The sequence below is a fragment of the Periplaneta americana genome, chromosome 2 (genome assembly GCF_040183065.1).
Source record: "Periplaneta americana isolate PAMFEO1 chromosome 2, P.americana_PAMFEO1_priV1, whole genome shotgun sequence".
NCBI classification, from domain to species: domain Eukaryota; kingdom Metazoa; phylum Arthropoda; class Insecta; order Blattodea; family Blattidae; genus Periplaneta; species Periplaneta americana.
Genome location: NC_091118.1, coordinates 14,583,821 through 14,609,831, shown reverse-complemented (window position 1 = coordinate 14,609,831; position 26,011 = coordinate 14,583,821). Strand labels below are relative to the sequence as shown.

General features: G+C 33.6%; 1 protein-coding gene across 10 annotated transcripts in view; it reads left to right on the top strand.

The window, feature by feature from the left end:
- Window positions 1-25,269, top strand: part of LOC138713849 (nuclear pore complex protein DDB_G0274915-like) — a 543,049-nt gene extending 517,780 nt beyond the window's left edge. For 8 of the 10 annotated variants that reach the window (XM_069846324.1, XM_069846342.1, XM_069846378.1 and 5 more), the window contains 7 exons: window positions 626-732; window positions 3,906-4,131; window positions 13,108-13,237; window positions 14,568-14,730; window positions 15,737-15,881; window positions 16,979-17,177; window positions 19,311-25,269. In XM_069846324.1, coding sequence (XP_069702425.1) covers window positions 626-732; window positions 3,906-4,131; window positions 13,108-13,237; window positions 14,568-14,730; window positions 15,737-15,881; window positions 16,979-17,177; window positions 19,311-19,475 — 1,135 coding nt within the window. In that variant the 3' untranslated portion in view covers window positions 19,476-25,269. Of the gene's footprint in view, window positions 1-625; window positions 733-3,905; window positions 4,132-6,786; window positions 7,013-13,107; window positions 13,238-14,567; window positions 14,731-15,736; window positions 15,882-16,978; window positions 17,178-19,310 lie in introns of all 10 variants that reach the window. The other 2 variants (XM_069846388.1, XM_069846316.1) reach the window with 1 other exon arrangement.
- Window positions 25,270-26,011: the final 742 nt, after the last annotated feature.

The following is a 26,011-nucleotide window of genomic DNA, read 5'->3' as shown; positions in this document are numbered from 1 at the left end:
TAGGTACAATTATGGACTCCTTCCATTGTTCTGGTACAATTTCCTTTTCCCAAATAGCAAGTACAAGTTTATTAATTTCGCTATATAATGCACTCCCACCCTCTTGTATTAATTCTGCTGGAATTTGATCGATACCTGGAGACTTGTACTTTTTCAGATTTTCTATCGCAATTTCGACTTCCGAAAGCGTGGGTTCGGGTATAAATGGCTCAGCAGTTTGTATTTCAATTTCGTCCCGATCATTTCTATTTCTATTTGGCCTATGTACATTTAGTAGTTGATATAAGTGTTTATAATACCAAATACTTACCGAGATGTATTTTTTTATATTTAATATCTTTCATCCAGACACTCTGTATTTTTATATTACGAAAATCTGTATTTAGAAGTGATATCACAGTCTACTATATACAGTTACGAAGCTTGAGTTTTGAGGGTGCTAGAAACAATAGACTGTGACAGTACTATTTTGCAGTGCCTGTAATGAGGCGATATTAGCGATCCTAGTGGTGAGCAACTATCTAATGTTTGCATATTTACTAGGTATTGAGCTTCGCGACTGTATATACTAGACTGTGGTGATATGTTATGCATTTTAAAAAATATATAATATTTATTTTGGCAGGCCTGATCCTGTGTACCCTACACCTCAAGTGGACAAAACAGCTGCTAAATGTCGTAAGGATGTGTGTCTTCTCCCCGACTGTTATTGTGGAGGCAAAGATATACCAGGTAGAGTGCCTCCATCTCACTAGAATAGCAATATTCTGCAATCAACCATTTCGTCTGAAAATGATTTTTTTATTTACCGGTACTAGCTTTATTTGGACTGAAAATTTATGAGTATAGGTAGATGACCCATGGATTTTATTTATTTTGCTGTCTAGGAATTAATCTGTATTCCAAGACATTTCTGATCTTTATTTTACTGTTTAAGGGTAACCAACTTTACATCCATGTCAAAGTTTTTTAGAACTTGGAAATTGAAAAGATATATCTATATATGACATATGATCTTCATTTGTAAATTTCAGTAACATCAGATTGCATTATAAACTGCTAGAGTAGAAAGTAAAATTTTATGCACGTGTTATAAATATTGTGACTTTTATTTCAAACAATAATGTAACTTTTATTGTTTCAACAATAATCACTTTCTATAATTGAATTTAAACACTCCCGTCAACAATGGGATTTCCACTCCACACAGCAACACAGTATTCGTTATTGCACTCCACAGACGACAATGACAATTCACTTGGATTATTGAGAACAACAATGTACTGCTAATCTCAACTAATGTTCACAAAGCACTATTTACAACACAAAACTCTCAGTTCACAGTTCATTTGCCTTGGTTATTTCTTCTAGCTCACTCACTCAAGTTCACAGAATATCGAACCCAGGACTTGCAAGAGTCAGTCCACTGAACTTCGAACTCAGGTCCCCCATCTGCGGTCCACTGCACTCGAACCAAAGGCTCTGGATACGCTGCACTGGCCAAGACGCTCTCACAGTTGCGGACACACTCAAGTCGAACTCCAGTCTCGAAGCTGGTTTCACTGCTACACAGGACTGACTGGCTTGCTGACCAAAAACTGAACTGAACTTCTCCTCGCGTCCTGTATTTATTAGTTAAACCACACTTTCCAGAAAGTACGATGCTCGAAATTTCAACTTCTACAGACTTCTGTTCTCGCTGCTTCTTCCTGGACGATTCTGTTCGGGAGGTTTCATCCCCCCCCCTTCACCTCGCACAGCAAAGCACCAGCAGCTTTGCGTCCCCCTTTGCCTCGCGCCGAAGTGCACCTCCCCTTGCCCTCTCGGCATGCAGACGTTCCCCTTACGTCCATCTTCTCGCGCGCCCCGCCCTTTGCGGGACGCGTGATCAAGTCTCGACGTGGCTGTCACAATATGAACATTATAATTTAGTACTATAGTCACTCTGCTATACGTTGTAATATATGAATATGAAATATATTAAACTTCGACTTTGCAATACTAAATGCTGTACCGGTAATTAATTGCAGACCTTGATTTTCTAATAGTTTGATCTTTTTAAGATTTTGTATGTTTATTCCAAGTAACCTTTGCATCAAACATTACTCCTAAATATTTTAGTAGTAGTAGTTTGGTTATGTTAACTGTTATTAAGTTTTCTACAGAGCGTTTAATTCTTTTAAAGAATTTTCCATTGTTGTTTTAAGGGGAGACTCCACTGAAAATCATGAAAATGTTTCAAACAAAAATTATTGGGTATTTCACTTCTTTAGAATGTAGGCCTATATCTTCATACCTCAAATGGATTTAGTTCAATTCTGATTAAAAATATGTTTAAGTTTGTTTTCTTAATTAAGGCTGCAAGGGGCGTGGCATTTAAAGAGCTATCAAATTATTTTTTCATCAAAAAATTCTTTTTACATATTTCTGATTACAAATCTAGTAACTTTTTGTTCTAAAATTGGCTCCCTGAAGTTACTAGATCAATGTAGCAGAGGAGAATTTTAATTTATATAAATATTCATTTTATTTTCAAATCCATTTTTCCGTAAGTTTATGTTTCTTGATTCAACACCAACATTTTTATGTCAAATATTAATCAATCCGGATGAAATTTTTACTTTAAGTATTTATGAGGTAGTTGCATGTTTCTATGCATTTATTTTGTAAGAACTGCTGCTAGTTTACTTTATTACTTTTTTTCAGGAAGTATAGGAAAAATAACATTTTTTTTAATTTCAATTTTTTTTTTCAAAGTGAATAAATAAAATATTTCATAAAATAAATGCATAGAAATGTTTCTCTATGTCTTGTGAATATAACAAAAAAAGGAAGCTTAAAAATTGAGACCTTCTACTAAAAATGTGGGTTTCATGTGTAAGTTCAAAATTTTGATTTTGTTAGTCCTTTACATAGTAAACATGCTCTCAAAATTTGGTTGAAAAAAATGATTAGAAAAAAAGTTGTCATTTTTAGCAGGGTGTCCCCTTAAGTCAAGGTATGCTGCACCTTATGAACCCATTTGTCTGATGCATCTCTTTCTGATAATGTTTCATTTGATATCTGTTTTAATAGTTCTGAAATGGTTTCTTTCTCTTGTCACAGTTTCTTTCAAAATCAAGTATGTGTCTTATGTTGATATTCTAGTAGGTTTTCTGAGTTGATGATTTTTTTTTTTCCAATTACACTATGAATTCCTAATTCATTCAGATATCTGGTGATTTCACTAATTGGAATGCATTGTATTTTCAGTGTTTCTCTGGTGTTTTATTGATTTATCGATGTTTGAATCCTGGAACAGATGTATTATAGCAGCCACCCTCCTGATTGGTTGAATGATCTGAATAGGATATGTATTGGTGTTAACAATCTATACAGAATATTTGGTTGAATGATATGAATAGGATATGTATTGGTGTTAACAATCGATACAAAATATTATCTAGTCAACCTCTAAATTCACCGACAGTTTTGGTAGCAACGTCGTATTGTATTATTGGTCGAGGGAATACCACAGTCTACTATATACAGTCACGAAGCTTGAGTTTTGAGGGTGCTAGAAACAATAGACTGTGACGGTACTATTTTGCATTGCCTGTAATGAGGCGATATTAGCGATCCTAGTGGTGAGCAACTATCTAATGTTTGCATATTTACTACATATTGAGCTTCGCGACTGTATATACTAGACTGTGGGAATACTCTGTTTTTACAAGTAAAATGACGAGTGTTTCGTAAAAGACGAGTATTTTTCTTGGACCACAAATACAATACAAGGAATATAAAAATTGTATTATACAATTTTAACTTTCAATCTTTGTAAACCATATTTCAAACTGAAAAATGTACTACTGTATATCAGTGATCTATAAATATGTATGCATGATGTATGGATGATGATTCAGGCGATCTCCCTGCTGAAGAAGTTCCCCAAATAGTGCTGCTTACCTTTGACGATGCTATCAACGATCTCAACAAAGGACTGTACCAAGATATATTTGAGAAAGGTCGCACAAACCCCAATGGATGTCCGATTACTGCTACATTCTATGTCTCTCATGAATGGACCGACTACAGCCAGGTGCAGAATCTCTACTCAGATGGTCACGAGATGGCGTCACATTCCATCTCGTAAGTCTGCGTATAAAGCCCGGATATTGTCATCAAGAAGTTCTGGTTCTTTTCTGCTGTCATATGTTTTGATATGTGTTATTCATTGTCATATTTATTTATTTAATTTTATAACAACAAGCATAACTCTCTCCAGTTGACAAATAATATTATTTTACTATTAACAGAAAGTTCTTTCCAAACATCACTGCGTGATAAATTGTGATCAACTTCACAATTTTATTTAAAAAAAAAACAATTATAAACTGTGTAACAGCTTACTAAACATAGGATTTAGCATGAGAAGTCAATACCATCTTTCCGATGTGTTTCACAGGAAAATTTTACATAGAAAAATGTTAAGGCATTAAAAATACATCGAAATGCACTGCCGGTAATAACTATTTTGTTTTCATATTACGTTCAGAGGAATGAATTAAATAAAATTCTAAAAAGTAACTTCATTTGCATTATTTAACATTTTATATTTGTTTTTTTTTTCTACAGTAATTTGTTTTTTTATTCCTTTTCTATTTTACATAGAGTTTCATGGGGCCTTGGCAGAAATAACACAAAATTAAATTACGTTGTTGACAGGCCTACATTAGGGAAGGCAAAATAGAGAAATGAATTTAATAAAGTTATAGTTTAGGATTTAATTTAATTAATTCCTCTGAAACTGTTAAGAAAACAAAATAGTTGTCAGTGCAGTTCTATGTATTTTTTAGTCCCTTAACATTATTCTTTAAAATTGTATTTTCCTGTGAAACATGCATGGAAGATAGTATTTACAAATAGCTAATTGACTTCCTATGTATAATAAACTGTATTACACGTAATATGTTGCTATTATTTACAGCATACAATTGAAATGTTGGTTATTTGCCTGTATGTACGCCTTTTATCGTCTGAATATTGTCCTCTAAAATCTGGTGGAGTTTTTGTGTCAAATGTTAAGTATTAATTGATAAATTGTTATTTCTGTCAACAAGTGGAGGATTTTAAAACTCAATAGAAAATGTTATACGATACCGGTACCTTCTCTGTAAAGTATCGTACCATGTTCCTGTGTTCAAACCAAGATGGGAGGAGGGGTCTAGAATTTTAAGGCCAATAAAATTTCTTAACATGGCTTCCTTTGATTTGAAAGTTACAGAAGAATTCACCAGCAACTTCTTGTCCACGTGAAATTAAGTTCTTCTAGTTGTTTTTGTCTACAGTTTTATAATCGTGGCTTAGAATTCCATTTTATATTATACCAGTATACTTCTACTTCAGAAACTGAATTTGACACTTCCAGAATAGGAGTTCAGGAAGGTCTTTAAAGACTATACAGTATAATAGAGGTATGGAGAATATCAATTAACTAACCAACAATTTATTTATTAAATTTCTAATAGTAGGCTACATACTTCCTACAAATTATGGATTTCATTTTTACTTTTCTGTCCTCAAAATTGCTAACTAATGGAAAAAATATATATATTAAAATGCTGATAGAGGAAATAGGAGTGTCTTGAGAATACCTTTCAAAAACAATGTATCACAAATTTCTAGTAGACTTGCTGGGATACGAAACTATGTCTCTGACGTAGAAATTCAATACCATTTGGTTAAAGGTACATTCAGGCAGATATCTCAATATTTCTCTTTCTAGTCTATGGACAAAAATCTGTCGTAACTAATAGAAACAGTTGTGTAAGGTAAGAAGACGAGAGAGCTATGCTTCTTGTGCACAGATGCTGACCTGCGGGGTCCTGAACCCCGCACCACGGATGCTGTATGAAGGTCACACGCCTTGCAAGCCTTCACTGCTTTATCTTGTGTGCTCACTAAACAAAGCTTCATGAACAAGCCAATAACAATGCTTTGCATCTTGTCTTTTGTTTTCCTGTCAACCATTCCATCAAAATACATCACATCCTCTCTTCCATCATTCATAATACACATGAATTTATTTTAATAATTCATTTCTCCATTTTAAATTCACTTATTCAATTCATAATTACTGTGGCTTCAATGCTTTTTTCTCTAAATTTTTTTTTTTATCGCAATGATTGCAATTTCTTTTGTTGTAACTCATTATTCTACAAAACTATAATATCACCTTTTGCATGGCATTTACTCTCACTCTATGCTATTTTGCATTCTCAAATATGTCACTTAATCATTTTCATACTTCATAAATAATAACGCATTTTAAATACATTTTCGTCGCAATACATACCGTGCGTTGTACACACTATCTAATTGACTCTGAAAAATTCTTTACTTTACGAAATATTTATAAATTCCTCCTTTTTATTCCAAATCCCACAACAAAATAAAATAAATTGATTTCAATTAAACTATGTTATCATTGAACATCCCTGAAAATTATAACCTTACTTGACTTCAAAAAATATTTTATGGGATATATATAAATTCCTCCATTTTCTTTCTAACGTTTTTCTATAAAAATCTTAAATGTAACATATACATAACAATGAAATTATGTTTTGATATCTACATATTAAATTTTACACGAAAAAAAAAATTGTAATTACTTTTGATCTATGCTACAAAATTAATTATTTGATTCCCAAAAAACCTGGTGAATAATTACAACAATATATCCTCCACTCCTCCATAATATTTCCACATTCTGCTGTTTCCCGAACTCCTTGGCCAACACAGGTGGCTTTGCAGCAGAGGAGATTCCACAACTTGTACTGCTAACGTTCGACGATTCGGCAAACGATCTCAACAAGGGATTGTATACAGACCTGTTTGAAAAGGGACGCACAAACCCTAATGGATGCCCCATTGCCGCCACATTCTACGTATCACATGAATGGACAGACTATAGTCATGTGCAGAACCTGTATGCAACTGGGCATGAAATTGCATCGCATTCCATCTCGTAAGTCTCAAAAATTGCATTATAAGGTTGCAGACAGAAGTGAAGAAATATATTACAAGAAGAAGTATTAAATCCAAGGATTCTCATGATCACAACACATACATAATGTTCAAAACATTTTGTGAATATATGATAGTGTTCGAAATTTTTCACATATCTGTCTGAATTTTATGTCACGGAATCAGTTTATAATAACAAGAATACCAGTACTTTCAAGTTAAAATATGCATAGATCTTTATAAGTAAATAGTAATATGCGTTACAAGAGCAGTATGTTGACGTTTTCATGGTCGAGGAAAAGATTGAAAAAGCGAAACGTAGTTGAGCTTTTTTAATTTCCAAGAACATGAAAACAAACATACCGCTCGTGTATCGTACATTATTTTGTGCGAAGATCGTTTATTACATACCTCAAAGACGAATTTCTAATTAGTTGCAATGAAATCTCCATGTTGGTTTCTGTTTAATGACGGCAACTTCGGAAAACCAAAATATCTTTCTTCAACATTGTTGCTATAAAATGTTTTCTGTGTTTACTATACTCCAGGAGGCCGTGATATACGTCTGTCTTTTTTTTCCCCCAGTCTATAAATGCGAACTTAAAACAAACGGTAAGGTTATGTAATAATTTATTTTTCATTTTAATATTTTAACAATATTATTTATATAACATATTGCAGTAATAACATCAGCATCTGGAATCTTGTTGATTTTTTCACGGCTTCCTTAATGTTACTTGTATCAGGAATGCAATAAGCTTCGTGGAGTAGTAGACTTTACTTAATTTTTGCAAATATTTAAAAACAATAATTAACATTGCAATTTAGGTGAAATTGCAGTGGTAAGTTTCCAATTTATAATTATTACTATGTTAAACGTCTCTAAAAATAATATGTTAAAAGCCTAAAGCAGTAAAATGAATGTCGCGCTTAAGCGGTAAGAAGAGGGAAATTGTTATGTGTGTTACGTTGGGAATACTGAATGTGGTATTTCACACTTACCGCATATTGGTTCTGTGCAGAAAACAAGCAAATACGCACGATCTCGCACAAAATAATATATTATGCCAACTCATGATTATCAGGCATCATTATCATCATTATCAAATCATCACACGTATTTGTCCTCGTGATCTCTTAGTCTCCTACCAGAATATTGGTAGTGTTCCCAAAGACCTTTTAATTTTCATTGATAGTTTAGGAGTTGTTGAGGTAGACGAGCTCTGTGCATTGTTGCCATGTGATATGAACGTCTTATTATTCCATTTTTATTTCCTTCTAATTTTGTATGTCTAGCAGTCCTTAAAAATTTAATTTTGCTAGTCATGATTATTTTTATACCACACTTTTGCATCATCCAGAATGATTATCAGGCAATACAAACGGGCATTTTAGAAACCTTTCATATTTATTGACCATATTAAAGCTTCTGATGAAGTTGAACGAGATATAATTATTACAAAATAAAAACATTCAAAATTAATTATTACGAAATAGAACATGAATCTATAGGCCTAACAGTAATAAAATAAAACATAGAATAAACGTCTACATGAGAAATTCTTTAATATCTTTATAAATGACATTTTCTAATTCAATATGGAGGCAGATCTACATAACAGAAATCACATTAATAAAAATAAACACTCCTCTTTGGTAAATGTTCAGGTTATAAACGTCACTTCAGAGGTGAAACTAGGTCCTACCAGTACCAGTAAATTCAGATTAAGAATTCATTTGAATTAGATAATTTTGGAAAATTGCAGAAATGCAAAACAATTATATTTTTACGGTAGGATACTTATGTAACAGTTATCAAATTATAATTACGTGTTGTGTGTTATATACGACTTTACTAGATCGAACATCAGAAAAATTCCAACAAAACTGAAATACGTAATTATTAATTATGTTACAAAACCGTTATGTAGAACTTAACAAGTGAGCATGTTGAGTTCTTGTAAGGTAGTGTATTGTACAACGTTTTATGGTATTTTGAATCGTATATCTTAATGGAAAATAAATTAATAATTGTATTTTGCATGTTGTCAGAACAGAAATTATTGAGAATTTGTAGATAAAATAACAATTGAGAAACGTCTTAATCAGTTACTATGATAGGGAAAACGTCATAATCGGTTACTATGGTAGGAAAATAAAACAAAAGTGTTTACTACAAATGGTTTTGTCTGAGATTAATTTGTAGAAATGGATTGCATTGAAATTCCTAACGAAATATTGGTAGAAGCAGAAAAAGCAAACCAAAGAGCTATACCATGGATAGGGCGAGATCGATATTATAAGGAGCTGTCACTATTTAAAGAATTGCGAAAAAAGAAGACTGTGAGTGAGATGTTAAATGAAACAGTTGTGTAGCCCATTAAGTGTAAAATAAAAAGTGCTAGCCTGTTAAATCGTACTTTATTAACATAGATGCACATCTGTTAAACAACCTTTACGTTTCAAAATATCATAAAATTAATTTACAGCCTTGGAAAGGATATATCCCAAAATTATCATTTAATTACATTCCAAAAGATTTCCTATGTAACAAATGATCGAAGCATCTATCGTCAGATTCAAAGAACAGACCGCATAGTCTCATTGTAAATAGTTGATGATGATGATGATGATGATGATGATGATGATGATGATGATGATGATGATGATGATAAATAATTCTGGGTTGGTAAATGTCCAAATTTTAAAAAACTTTCACAGATCACTTTTCAATAGAAAATTAAATATCTTAATTTTTATTTTTATATTTATTAGATCTATAATTTAATTTATTTTCCTGTAAACTGTAATTTTCTTTCAATAGTACCTTCTGTTTTTATATAGTTGAACTCAGGTCAAAGTGTCATTCCATTTACTCAAAATTCGAAAATCTTACAATCTGGTGTAGTGACCTTAATAATAAGCTGGATTTTAAAACTGAAATTATGTTGCGTACATATAATTTAAAATAAATTTGCACTCTTCTCAAATTAAAAAAATATTATGTTTATGTTTAAATACTTACAAAACTTATATTTTATTGACATTTCAACCATCGTTCCATGTAGGTATCATCAAAAAGGAATTCTTATTTTAGTAATGAAAATACAGCTTCTGAGCGACTTAAACTGTTGTTTAATGCCTGTGTGTCTGTCAATGCATTGCTTGTCACTTTCCTTTCATAATTAAAACACTTCGCACAGCATGATGCTATATTTCCATTGTTTTGCTACATTTATGTGCACTAAAAAGTTTAAAAAAAAAAAAAAAAAGAGACTGTATTACTTACTTATATATGGATTGCATGAACTTTCAACAGCAAAGAGAACAGGAAAAAAAAGAAGAGTAAAAAGATCGTAAATAATTTTTAACGTTGCATGTCTTGTATATTTTTTTATTTATATCATGTAAAGTATCTCCATATTTTGTTAAGAATATTTTACAAAAAAGATATTACTTTCTTTAAAAAATCAAGTATATATTTATCAAATTAATTTTAAAATAACGTTTATCAAAATTAATTCATTTTACTTTTTATACAAATTGAGTGGCATAAAAATACATAACTCTTCAACTAGAAATGCATAATATGGCTAGAATGCACAACACTTAAAGGGAGTTGGTCACTAACAGGATAAAAATTGTAATTTTTTTATTTGCATTTTGCTTATGTTAAAATGCGCCTTTTTCTGAACATTTTATATTTAAAGGTATCCCCGTAACATGCCATGAAGGCACTTGGGGGGCATGGAGGTAGAGCCCCATGCTTTCCATGACCTCGGCACTGGAATGAGGTGGTGTGGTCGGCACCACGCTCTGACCGCCTTTTACCCCCGGGAAAGATCCGGTATTCAATTTTATAGGAGGCTGAGTGAACCTCGGGGCCGTTCTGAAAGTTTGGTAACCAGAAAAAATCCTGTCACTACCTGGAATCGAACCCCGGACCTTCCAGCTCGTAGCCAGCTGCTCTACCAACTGAGCTATCCGGCCACCGAACATTTTATATAGAGTATAAAAATTTGTAGGTATATATTCCGAGAATATTCGTAATCAATAAAAGTGCTTATTCAAATCGTGGAGTCATAATGATCAATAATAACTTTAAATGCTATTTACCAAATCTATATTTTCTAAGTTATACCGCACTGCTCATTGTAGAAAAACTATGTGAGCTAGACTAACGAAATTTTCAGGCTATCTTCTTACCAGATGTATATAATAACACTATACTATGTAGCTCAGCCGGCTAAGGTGCTTGCCTGTTGATCTAGAGTTGCATTGGGCGCGGGTTCGATTCCCGCTTGGGCTAATTACCTGATTGGGTTTTTTCCGAGGTTTTCCCTAACCGTAAGGCAAATGTCAGGTAATCTATGGCGAATCCTCGGCCTCATCTCGCCAGATACCATCTCGCTATCACAAATTTCTTCGATGCTATATAACCTCGCAGTTGATACAGCGTCGTTAAATAACCAAGTAAAAAAAAAACACTATAGTATCAAATTTTTTGAAGTATATTAAAATTATGCTGACTCTTACTTCATTATATGAGAGAAAGAATAAATTTTTAAATTATGAAAAAATTCGAAATGACCCAAAACCATATTATTTGAGAGGTTAGATACAGCTTACAGCAGTAAAATTTTGAAAATATTCAACATTTTTTTCCTCCATTACTGTATCTTGTACAATAATGAAAATTAATTTGTGTAAAACACTGTCCTTATGCTATAAGAAGAAAATATCTTTACGATTTAAAAAAATTATTTGTCCCACGCTGTGGCGTCGCGGTCTAAAGCATCCCGCCTAGGACTCGCGTTACGGAATGCGCACTGGTTCGAGTCCTCATGGGGGAAGAAATTTTCTCATGAAATTTCGGCCGCCAGTGTATGGGATCAGTGCCCACCCAGCATCGTGATGCACTTGGGGAGCTACGATAGGTAGCGAAATCCAGTTGTGAATACCAGCTATAACGGCTGGGGGGATCATCGTGCTAACCACACGATACCTCCATTCTGGTTGGATGATCGTCCATCTCTGCTTCGGCATGTGGGCGTGAGGCCAGCAGCCGGCTGGTCGGTCTAGGCCCTTCATGGGCTATAGCGCCACGGATTATTATTATTATTTAAAAAATTATTTACATCTTTTTTTTTCTTTCTTTTTTTTCAAAATTCAGTTCACTGTGCAGTGATGATGCATTTCTCACATAACTAAAAAACTACCAACATTCTGTGATGAAATTTTTTGTGTGTATTTATGCATGTCGTATCTATAATATGATGCAAGATCACTTCTCTACCTTTGATAGATTGTCTGATATAAAATAAATTCATTTTAAAAGGTCGAATATCAATATTTTCTATTACATAGAATAAAAAAAAATAATATTTATTAAGGAATGTAGTTGAAAGAGCATGATATTGTAAACATGAGTTTCAGCAATAAAATAAAAGAGAGAGAACATGAAAAAGTTAACAAGTTTTTGAGTTATGAGGGAAACACTTCATCACTGCACAGTGAACTGCCAACATTTTGAATTGTAAAAAAAATATATATATATATCTAAATAATTTTTTTTAAATCGTAAAAATATTGTTTTCATATAGCAGAAGGACAGTGTTTTACACATACCAATTTTCATTATTGTACAAGATACAGTAATGGAGGGAAAAAATGTTGAATATTTCCAAAAATTGTACTGCTGTAAGCTGTACCTAACCCTTTAAAGAAACCCTTTTTTCCTGGCAAGAGTACCTTTTATACTTCTAAATCTACGTACATAAAATTCTTCTGAAACCTGCAATGTAGAGAAAGAGAAAATTTTACGAATTTGTTACTTTTTTTTCAAGAAGTAAAGCAACATATCACAACTTACAGTACATATTTAAAGAGCAGAAAGAAGATATAATGAGCAAAAAATGTATGTAGTTTGGGTATTAGAACCTAAATTATGACAAAATAAACTGTACTGGTACTAGTATTTTCACAATTTTCGCATTGCTTAGCAACCAACTCCCTTTAAATATTTGATGCTACTTTAGACAAAATATCAGATGTAATTTAAACACATTATTAAATATGTTTTGTCATATATAATAGGCACAGTTTTGGAGAACAGTTCTCTCAGAAGAAATGGACCAAAGAGATTGCTGGCCAGCGAGAAATTCTTGCTGCTTATGGTGGTGTGCATTTGGAGGACATCAGAGGCATGAGAGCTCCATTTTTGGCTGTAAGTATAGTTTTAAAGGTCATATTGTTTCAGAAAAGTGTTATGAAGTAAGTATAGTACTGATGTTTAATTCACTTATTCAGTGAATTGTATTAAATCTATCGAAATATACATATAACCTAAATACTGATGCTGTTGAAAGATTGTTTAAAATATCCGACAGGGTGTGTTCAATTGCTATATTATGTCAATAAACATATCATCATGTATGTGTATGTATGTATTTATTAACATTACAATAAATACACCTGGTGGCAGTGATATACAATAATAACATTAAAATAATTATATTAATAAAATTTACAATAATTACAGCAATAAAAAAATTAACGTAAATTTACTTCTAACTATAAATAAATAGATGCAATAAACTTAGGACTATAAATAAAAACTATGTTATAATAACGCCTACAATAAGCAAAAGTAAACCTAACTTATAAGTACTTCTATTACACCCAACTATTACCAACTTAAGCAATTACATATCACCTTAATTAATTACATATCATCTTAACTAATTACATGACACAACTTAGATAATTACACTGCACCTACAATAATTACATTTTCAGTCTAATCTTCTCAACCTTTCCTTAAATGTATTGATTTTAAGAGGACCACCCTGAAAGATTGCCGCAGGTAAGCTGTTCCAGTCTACTATTGTGCGGTTAACAAAGGAAAATTTTGTCACGTCCGTTCTTTGTTTTCTGCATTTAAACTTCCTATCATCATCATCATCATCATCATCATCATCATCATCATCATCATCATCTTCTTCTTCTTCTTCTTCTTCTTTCAGATGAAACTACATCACCATCATCATCATCATCATCATCATCATCTTCTTTCAGATGAAACTACAGATTGATTGGTATCGTTGTAGTCTCAACAGGTTCATGTCCCATCATTTCAAAAGGTTGTTCTGAAGGTGTTTTCCTGATGGTACATGATGATGATTGATGATAAAAAGTAATGGCAAAAATTGTATAAACGACAGCTACATCTCCACACTAAACCTTTTGCATCCCCAAAGGGCAAGCACCCCTCTTGATCTATGGTTTTTTCTTCTCTTCTGTTTCCTTTTTCTCAAACTAAAATTAACACAACACCCATACCCAAGGCAGGACTCGAACCCACAACCCTTCGAACCAAGTGGTAGAGATATTCCATGCCTCTTACTGCTCACATCACCCAGGCTGGCCAAGGTTTAAAACCTTTCTTGTTCATCTTAAGTCACGCCTGATTTCTGATTCTAACTACAGTAAATTTATATATTGGTACGTAAAAATAAATATAAATCAACACACATTTTTCTTTTGTGTTCAAACAGATTGGCGGAAACAAAATGTTCAAGATGCTGTACGATTCCAACTTCACATACGATTCTTCAATGCCCGTTTATGAAAACCGACCTCCAAGCTGGCCGTACACACTGGACTACAAGATCTTCCACGACTGCATGATTCCGCCTTGCCCTACCCGTTCCTATCCAGGTAAGAGACATTTAATGAATACCAACTTATATTAGCCAAGGTGTAGGAAACAATATGTTGAGCTACTAAACTAATCCCAAGTGAAGGACCACAGCTTAATTTTAGTTAGTCCATTATAACATTAAACAGGAGTATAAATATGGTGACAGGTATAATAACTGCATGAAAAAACAGCTACAAATCAAGGACGTCATTAATTCATTCTATGTGCAGGGTATGTTTTATCATTTAAAAAGGTAGAAAAATTCAAATATCTTGGAACAACAGCAACAAATATAAATGGCACTCGGGAGGAAATTAAACGCAGAATAAATATGGGAAATGCCTGTTATTATTCGGTTGAGAAGCTTTTGTCATCCAGTCTGCTCTCAAAAAAACCTGAAAGTTAGAATTTATAAAACAGTTATATTACTAGTTGTTCTGTATGGTTGTGAAACTTAGACTCTCACTTTCAGAGAAGAACAGAGGCTAAGAGTGTTTGAGAATAAGGTGCTTAAGAAAATATTTGGGACTAAGAAGGATGAAGTTACAGGAGAATGGAGAAAGTTACACAACACAGAACTGCACGCATTGTATTCTTCACCTGACATAATTAGGAACATTAAATCCAGACGTTTGAGATGGGCAGGGCATATAGCACGTATGGGCGAATCCAGAAATGCATATAGAGTGTTAGTAGGGGGACCGGAGGGAAAAGATCTTTAGGGAGGCCGAGACGCAGGTGGGAGAATAATATGAAAATGGATTTGAGGGAGGTGGGATATGATGATAGAGAATGGATTAATCTTGCTCAGGATAGGGACCAATGGTGGGCTTATGTGAGGGCAGCAATGAACCTGCGGGTTCCTTAAAAGCCATTTGTAAGTAAATTGTATTTTTTATGTAATGTTCCAGTTCACTGAAACAGAATGTGAAATATATTTACTTAAAACATTTTGTATCACATGCTTTGAGTTTCGTATACTGTTATGAAATATTACGAAATTTGTATTCTTTTTCTAAACAGGTGTTTGGGAGGTTCCCATGGTGATGTGGCAGGACTTGAATGGTGGACGATGCTCCATGGGAGATGCCTGTAGCAACCCACCCACTTCTGATGGAGTGTACAAAATGCTTATTAAAAATTTCGAACGCCATTACACAACAAACAGGTATTATTATTATTATTATTATTATTATTATTATTGTTATGTATGTATCCAATGCCTACCCACTTCACTTTACGTAATTCGGGTTCCGCATATTGCGGATAGATGGCTGGATTGTGACCCATTTTCTAGTTGCACACCATTTCAGAGGGCCATACCGTACATTTATTTATTTATTCTGGTGTAGTTAAGGCCATCAGGCCTTCTCTTCCACAGCACCAGGAATACAAATACAATAATAGAAATAAACAGAAAAAAAATAAACTGGTATATACAAAGTAAAGCTACACAAGAAATAAAGAGAGAGAGAAAAAACACTATAAACAAAGTAAAGCCACACAAAAATATACACAGGTTGCAGTCACACAAACTTTAAATGAGTGATTAAGCATCATAATTAATTGTATCCTAATTAACTAACATAAACAAGAAACTTGCAATTTTAATCTAGATTAAAAAAGAAAAAGAAAAAAAAACATAAATCAATACTTCTAGCAATACCTAAAAAACATTAACTAAGACAAAATTTTCCAATTTAATTTTGAATGTGATAAATTCCGGCAGTCCCTGACGTCATTAGGTAACGAATTCCAGAGGCGAGGTATTTCTACATTATAGGAAGATGAGTATAAAGACGTTCTAAGGTGAGGGATAGAAAGAAGTGCTTGATGTCGGTTTCGAAGAGTTGTAAGAAACTGAAAGCGCGATAACAGATAATTCGGAGTAGAAGTATGCATGATTCTAAACAGAAGAGACAGTGAATGTATTGTTCTTCGTTCCTTCAGACGCACCCATGAAAGTAACTGGAGGGAAGGTGTTATATGGTCAAATTTACAAGTATTGCAGATGAATCGTATGCACATAATGTGTATCTGTGGAGAGTTATGTCGTGTACTAGGGTGAGTGTATGTGTAAGTGTAGTGTATGGACTGAGTGATGATGATGAATATGAGGAAGGGAGAAGGGAAAACCGTGCCAGCACGTAGCCTACTCCTGTCGAATAGCACCAAGACATGAAACGTGTAAAATCATATGCGATGAATCATAAGTAGTTAAGCTGTTGGTTAGTATTCTAATCTTAAACTTGTCATTTGTTAAAGGGCGCCATTTGGCTTGTTCTACCACGCTGCTTGGTTCACACAACCTCACCACAAGGAAGGCTTCATCGCATTCCTGGACACCATTGTCAACATGCAAGATGTCTGGTTGGTGACAAACTGGCAGGCCATCCAGTGGGTGCGTGACCCCACACCTCTGTCTCGTGTCAACAACTTCCCACCCTTCCAGTGCAATTACCCGGTAAGTATACAATCATTTAGGTAGGCTACTGTATGACAGGCAACTGAATGAACCCTTGAGGAGTGTGGCAAAACATATGAACAGACTGATACATACATACATGCATAGTGTTCTGCCAAATGGCAGGTCTTTCACTGCAAACCCAGCATTATCCAGTCTTTCCTATTTTCTGCCTTCCTCTTAGTTTCCACATATGATCCATATATCTTAATGTTGTCTATCATCTGGTATCTTCTTTTGCCCTGAACTCTTCTTCCGCTCACCATTTCTTCCAGTGCATTCTTCAGTAGGCAGTTTCTTTTCAACCAGTGACCAAACCAATTCCTTTTCCTCTTCCTGATCAATTTCAGCATCATTCTTTCTTCACCCACTCTTTCCAACACAGAATCATTTCTTATTCTGTCTGTCCATTTCACATACTTCATTCTTCCCCATATCCACATTTCAAATGCTTCTATTCGCTTCTCTTCACTTCGTCGTAATATCCATGTTTCTTCTCCATACAATGCCACACTCCACACAAAGTACTTCACTAGTCTCTTCCTTAGTTCTTTTTCCAGAGGTTCGCAGAAGATGCTCCTTTTTCTATTAAAAGCATCCTTTGCCATTGCTATCCTACTTTTGACTTCCTGGCTGCAGCTCATGTTTTTTTTAATAGATTATTTTACGACGCTTTATCAACATCTTAGGTTATTTAGCGTCTGAATGAGATGAAGATGATAATGCCGGTGAAATGAGTCCGGGGTCCAGCACAGAAAGTTACCCAGCATTTGCTTATATTGGGTTGAGGGAAAACCCCAGAAAAAACCTCAACCAGGTAACTTTCCCCGACCGGGAATCAAACTCGGACCACCTGGTTTCGCAGCCAGACGCGCTGACCGTTACTCCACAGGTGTGGACTGCAGCTCATGTTACTGCTTATAGTACACACAAGTATTTGAAGCTGTCCACTTGCTCTACTGCCTCACTTAGTATTCACACGTTTACCTTCTTTATTTTTCTTCTAAATACAGTAATAAAATATAATGCATACAGTTCAACATCAAAAATCTACTGCTAAATGCTGTAGTCTTGTGTTACAGCACTACTTATGGTCTAGAAGTGGTACTTTTAAAGATTTACTGGCACTTTCTAATAACCTGCATTATTATTATGCAGCCCTTCAGTATATATTGACTACACCCCAACTCCGGTTACTAGCAACAGGCATCTATAATGAACACCGATCAAAATACCCCTCATTTCTCGTGAAAAACAAGAACTGAAAAGACTACAGTGGACTTTATGTTGTCAGCAAACAGCTGGATACATTAAGAAGATTGATTATTATTATTATTATTATTATTATTATTATTATTATTATTATTATTATTATTATTATTATTATTATTATTACCACGAGAATACTGGATGACTGGGGTGCGAAAAAGTATAGCAGAAAAGGGCTTATGTGAGGAAGATGTCATGGATAGGGACTTATGGTAGCAGAATTTCGTTTTGGAGTTTTAAAAAATTATGATTTATTTAACGACACTCGCAACTGCAGAGGCTATATCAGCGTCGCCAGTGTGCCGAAATTTTGTCCCACAGGAGTTCTTTTACATGCCAGTAAATCTACTGACATGAGCCTATCGCATTTAAACACACTTAAATGCCATCGACCCGGGCCGGGATCGAACCTGCAACCTTGAGCACAGATGGTCAGCGCTATACCGTCTATGCTACCGAGCTTGACTTTTGGTGTTGAAGGAGGATCATTGTACAGTGGAATAATAATAATAATAATAATAATAATAATAATAATAATAATAATAATAATACATAGGGATCCCCTGTACCTTTTAATGATTCCAATTGACCATTTCTGTATGTTCCCAAGTTTGGGTCATACATTTTGGAACAGCATGTGTATACGGAATTTAGTACTAAATATCTAACAGATCTACAAATATTTTCCACTATCTAAACAATTACGGCATATTTTACAAGCTCTCATTACAGATACTGAATACAATTAAACACCAAAGGCAGCAATTTCAAGAGTTGTATTATCTTTCATTTACAGCCCTCATTCCATTGCCATTAGATAACTAGAGAACAATGCATAATAAAGTCTACTTTATCAATTAACAGGAACGACCAAGGAGATGCAACAACCCGAAAGTTTGCAACCTGTGGCATAAATCAGGAGTCAGATACATGCGGACATGTCAGCCCTGTCCCGATGTCTACCCCTGGACTGGTAAGACCGGAGTGAAGAACAGCAAAGTCGACAACGAAATCATTGAAGAGTCATAAATCACCACGACAATAAAACTGACACTGTACACAAAATATTCCATCGAATATTTCTTGTATAAACAATTTACATGAAGATGAAACCCCTTTTCTTTCACGCCATAAATACCAAAATTTTAAATTATTACAAACACATTTCAATTCATTCATCATTAAAGAAATTCTAAGTTTATTTTATTCGAAGTAAAATGTACTGAAAACAAGATTACAATCGAGATAAATTTTATTATTAATAATTTATCACAGGGTTTCATATTTTTTAAAAAAGATTTATTATATATCAGAATAAAAAGAGTAATTCCATTAGGAATCCTGTTAGTGAATGTTAAACTAAACTGAGAGTACAAGCTATTTAGACATGAAGACTAGTAATAAAAGTATGCCATACTCTTATTTTTGACTTTATATATAAATTCTAAATTGACAGAATGACTTCGAAATGTAGTTAATATTATCTTCAATGTATCAGGAGAGCTGATACAATTAAAACTACTTTATCGTAAATTTTATACTCCATTGTGAAATGACTTATCAGTTGGCTGTTTTAAAGCCTGAACACTATTTTACGACTCTTTCTTATGTACATACACATACATGCCATTCAAAGGAGCTCAGATACCGAAAACCAAGGACTCTAGTGAAATATTTTTCCAATTCTTTAAAGGATTAAAAAATAAATTGTGATATTGAACTGTATTAAGTAAACTGATCGCGAATAAACAAAAATATTTCACTGAAGCCCTTAAAATGTTGGATAGGAAGCTACCTTTGAAAAAAAATGAATGAAAATATCGGGGGATCGAAAATTGGTGGTTGGGTATACAAGAGTATTTCAGGCACAAAGACTTTGTTGATGGGGCATTTATATGACAGTTACAATTTTATCTTTGTTTATGTCATGTAAAATGTGCAAATAATTGTGTTAAGTTATTCTTGCAGTACACACAATATAGTTTAGCACAATTTGTTCCTTTGCTTTCGATGTTACAAGTTCGTTTAATGTGGGATCGATAAAGATCTAATACACATTTTTCAGACTTTACACAAAACATTTGAAATGTGTTAACAAAAGACGCATTTTTTTTGTTGTTCCTGTTCTAGAATAATTGTATTTTAATACAATTAGATTAAGTCAAAGAATGACGAGCTATTTAGGTGACAATGATAGCGAAACTAATTTTCTAAATGCAATAAGATTATTAAAAAATAAGACAGAAAAGACACGTCATTCTTACCTATCTTACGAAATAATAAGGTAACACAACTGCAGAAAATAAATACTTATTCCACGCATTTAATTAACTGAGCCAAGTTAGCACTGTAAGTACAGTGGTACATTACACACTGGAAGAGCCTGGATTTAAGTTCTAGTGAATATAGATCTTTTGTTGTAACTTCCAGAATGGTTCCAGTGCTTATTCCAGCCTCTTACAACGTTATGATAAGAAAAAAATGGCTGGAGCATAGTGCCAACCACCTTCTACAGTGCCATTTCTGAGTTACGACTTGCATACAGGTTGATTACTGGCAGAGTCTCATTGTTCTGTCCATAAAGCTTGCGGTATAGTCCTTGATAGAAAAGCATGAACAGTATTGATCTATTTCATAGCAGTTGCTGGAAATTTCTTTTCATGAAGGAGTTCTCGGGGAGCTTATGAACGAAATGTCTGTTCTAAGAGATTCTCAGTTCTTGTAAATTCTGCTGGTACAAATCGCATGGCGTTCAGATCGGGAGAGGGATTTATAATTTCAAATTTTATGGACCAGCTTCCTGGGATGTCTTGTTTGATCAGTAGTGCCATAAAAGAGTTTGGCATGATTAAATTCTCATGCCATGATAGCAAGCTGCATGATAGAGACCTCTAATTAGAGTCCTAGTAATGTTAAGTTTCTTTTTCACCCCAAATTTTAAATTGTTACGAATTCACTTATAAAGACAAATTAGGTTAAGTTCATTTTCGACTTTCCTCTTCAAAATTCTCCAATGTTCCTTCAATCGAACGATGAAAATTGGAGTGAGACAAGTGACCAACAGGCTTGGTGCTACGTTTTCTCAGGATCAATACCTTGCTAAGTCCACGTTTTCGCGTACCTTTAAATGTTTCCCCACATTGACAATGACATACAAAGACAACAGTTTCATATTATCATTCTGGCCCAACCAATGCAAGCACTGTTTATTAAAAAAGACACTCAAATATAACAAATTATACTTCATTATCACATTTTTTTCTTAAATACAAAGAAATCAAGGGAATTTATATGGGGTTCAGATGTTCTGTTCGCACAACCTAACTGATTTCAATTTCTTGTCTAAAATATATAGGCTACTCTACCTTTCGTTCTCATAGTCCTGTTGGAAAAGGCGGTATCAAGGAATTTGTCAAATGAGGGGTTCGGGCGTAAAACATGATTACCGACATTTTGGTAAAAAATGAGATAAATTGTATCTTACATTCTGTGTCTAATGCAGTAGTTAGTTTTCCAACATCTCAATAGCTGGCAGAAGTATACAGATTTTACTTTCCTGGTAACTATACAAACTGTTACATATATAAATGTTTACCTACCTAGTAACTTTAAAACACTAAAATGTCACTTACCATGTTTTACTTCCGAATCCGTCAAATATTCGTTTTGTCCTGATAGACTCTATTTTCATTATCATTATTTACTGCATACGAATTCACCATAGCAACAACTGACTTTTGGCATCAACTTTTTTTTTATTGCACTGAATTCATACAAAATATAGTTTTATCTTAAATTCAAGCCAATTTTCCTTAAGAGTATGATACAGATGTGTTTTATTACAGAAAGGTTACCGTATACCACATGTTTTGTGGGTAAGAAGGGTCTCCACCATTATAAAATCTGTTTGAAAGATGTAGCAGGACTTAAAAATGGCACTGTAGCTTAAGGTCAAGAAAGCAAGGGAGCTCTACCTCCTTGCATCTTGTGAGCTTCAATAGCATGCAAGCAGACATCTTTATCTTCAATAATACTGACCATTATTGTTACATACAGGAAGTTTTTTGTAATACCGGTATCTTTAATGGTTCAGGTGACTTCAAATGTAGACAAATATTTTGTAAATAATAGAGAAGTTTTTTAACTTGTACATATAGTAGTTACTGGTCACAGTAAAAGATATGTTAGGCTAGAAAACGTGACGAATATTTCCACACCGCTGATGTCAATTCTGTACTGTACGCCCCAGAAGCGAAGCCTTCGTACCTCTTAGTAGATGATGAATCTTCCAGTATTTAGTTATCTCTGTCGTAAGCGTGATTGTGAGTATGTATGTGTTGTGTGCGCTGCTGTCAATGTCAGATTGATAATCGTATCAATGCTGCTAATTATAATTATTATTTATTGACCCTTTTTGCCAATAATTGTACCCACGTAGTTTAACTGTAAATGTCAAAAAATAAAACGGCAACTCTGAGGGTTATTTAATTATTCCAAAAAAGTATGCATATGTGGCTCTGAAGGCTGTTTTTAAGAATGAAAAAATTTCCACAAAACTCAAAAATGTTACAATTAATTACTACTATCCAATTGGTTTACAAATATGTTTATATTTTTCGCTTATTTGGAAGAAACTTACTATATTTGACAGGAAATGTTTTCATTATTATATGATATATTAGGCTCTGACTGAACCCACAATCAATTTTAACTCTATTCATGTGCAACATAACCTCTACCACCTTTGTTTCGTTTAATCTATTCTGTCAGTGAATTTGTATGTAGAACTTAGATCAGCTAATGTCTTATCAAAGCTAAACCCTGCCTACCTTTTCATCATTATACTCCAATACTGAAGTGCCATTAAAATTTGTTTCAGAACACTTCAAACCCAAGTCACTCATTATTTTAATTCTCTTTATAATTATTTATAACTCTTTCTTAGCAATTGCTTCTTGGATTTCTTACTGCTTTAAATTTTCTTGTTTGAATCTGTTAAATTTTTGCTAAATTTTAGGTGTCATTTGTTTCAGTGCTGCTAACTATTGAACTATCATTAAAACATAAGTAACAAACAAGATTATGGAATTGTAACCAACTTATAAAAAGAACAAATAATGGAACATGTATTGTATAATTATATCAATATTGTATATAAAATTCATTTTAAAATTTGCGAACTATAAAACACATTATTATATTCGAGGTACACAATATTCTGAAATTGGTAACAAAATAAACAAAAGAATGAGCAAAATTATTTTAATATTTAAATTATATTTTCTTTGGTTTCCACGCCCCTTCTGCTGCTCTTTCTTTAAGCTCACATAGAATTGAGACATTACTTTATAGTACAGAATTCACAGAAACCTTTCTCTACACTATATCCATAAAGATAGATTTGGCATGCCATTACCGATTTTCCAGTACCATAAAAAGTGCTTGAAAATAAGTCTCAAAATGTACATGCATATTATACAATGGAGATTCCCGTGATTGTAATATATTAGGATCTATTTTCTTCTCTCTCTCTTACAGTTAATTTAAAAAGAAAGCCATGATTTGAAAAGCAACGACATTTTATTCCATTCATAAATGGAAATGTAGCAGTTGAATCAACAATGGACACAATTTTACCGGATGTTTAATGGTTACTCAAACTGTCAGTTGCATATAGTAGGCCTAGACTGTATTAGAAGCAGAATAACTTTACAAGATCAATAAATATGCTTGTCATACACTGCGGAATATAAACTGTCAGAATTTCTTAAAATTGCTTTAAATTTTAAGGAAACATCTTACAGACTTGGAAATACACCACAAATGTTCTACAGCATAACATTTCACCAATACATGTTAATATAAGTTAGTAATCAAATGCCATATACTGACTTTTAACTACATTATGTACTGTGAACAATGTCGATACAGCCAGATGTAGCCACTATGCATATTTTTGGGTGAAGACTGTGAAAATGATGCCGAAGGTCTGTAAGGTAAATAGCAAACAAGTTGTGCTGGGAGATGTAAACCATTACTTCAACCCAGTGTCCGTAGATTACTCTGGTTAGCTTGCTATATGTTTAGTGAAATGTTGCCATTCTTTTATTTTGTTTGACTTCTACAAGAAATGATTTTTTTTTTAACTACTGAGCTAACAAACAGCAACCCTGTAGCGTTACCACAATCCAATACTTTTGTTCCATGTCGTTTATAAGAAAGCATTCAAGGCATAGGAACATATAGGTTATGACCCTGTTGTTAATCCATGATTTTTTTTTAAAGTGTCGTAGATAGTGACATGGAATTGCTGATGTTCCTACAAGGGAAAAAATGACACTAGACTGTATATGTTTGACTTACCAGGTACTTGGAGCTAGGGTTTTCAATTTTTGAAACAGGATTTTTTTTTTCTCCACATATTCGCACAGACTTTTTTTTTTTTTACAATGTACGAGTAACGAAATGGGGTCTTAAAAACTGAGCTACTATTTTCTAGTACCACAATTTACGATACAGAAGTGCCATAGTGTATACTAAATCATTATGGTGCAATGGGATTAAATTTAAGATGTTGTATTAGAATTCACTTATAAAACTGAAAACCTCAGGCTACCCGCAATGAAAAGTCTAGTGTCATTATTGTGATTGGAAGAGAATTTATGTTGCTGTAATAGAGCTGTCAATGGTTGTTCAACAGAACATAAACAACAAAGTCATGGAATTTTTTGTGTAATTCATACAAATTTTTGTATTATAAGTGATACAAGTGCAATTGAAATTAAATAAAAACTTAGTGTTTCTATAACTTATTATAGAAAAATTGTTTTTTTTTTTAATTCTCTCTCCTTAGCAATCCCTTCACCATATCCCAGTGAACAGTGATTCTATAGTCATTAGTGTTTGCATAAACGCACGTTTAAAAAACTGGATGCAGACATTTTCTACAAAAAGAACCGATAGAGTTAAGTAGCACTTATTGTTAGCACCAGTTCTTTGTAAATAAATTCCACCTAAAATGGAATACTTAATAAAATTAAAATTATTATTAATTTTATATAAACTCCTATTTTTTTTTACCATCTAGAAATCTATTCCCTTATACTTGTGTATGGGGGGAGGGGGGCAAAGGCTAATTGGGGTTTCCCAGTCTCTGATCAGGTAAAAAATCCTGATAGATATTTAACCTTTGCGATGAATTTCGGTGAAGTCCAGAGGGCCTAATTAGCCAAATCCACTCTCCTCACCTCCACACTGGGCCCTCCTGATATCTTTTAAGATGCGAAAGAGAGAGTGGTGTGCGGAAAACGAGAAGCTACGGCATTTACCTTTCCCAAGAAAAGAAAAGAAAAAAAAAAAAAGAGGAAGGACTGGAGAATGCTGGGTTTGCAGTGAAAGACCTGCCCTAGGGCAGAACACCAGAGGTAAGTGAACAAATTCCTCCATAATTATGTCTGCTTCTTTTTTTATTTCTAATTAGAAATTGAAACAAAATACGTAATTAAATTGGCCTCTATTTCTTTCATCTGAAATAAGATATATGGAAACAAATATGAAGAATACTT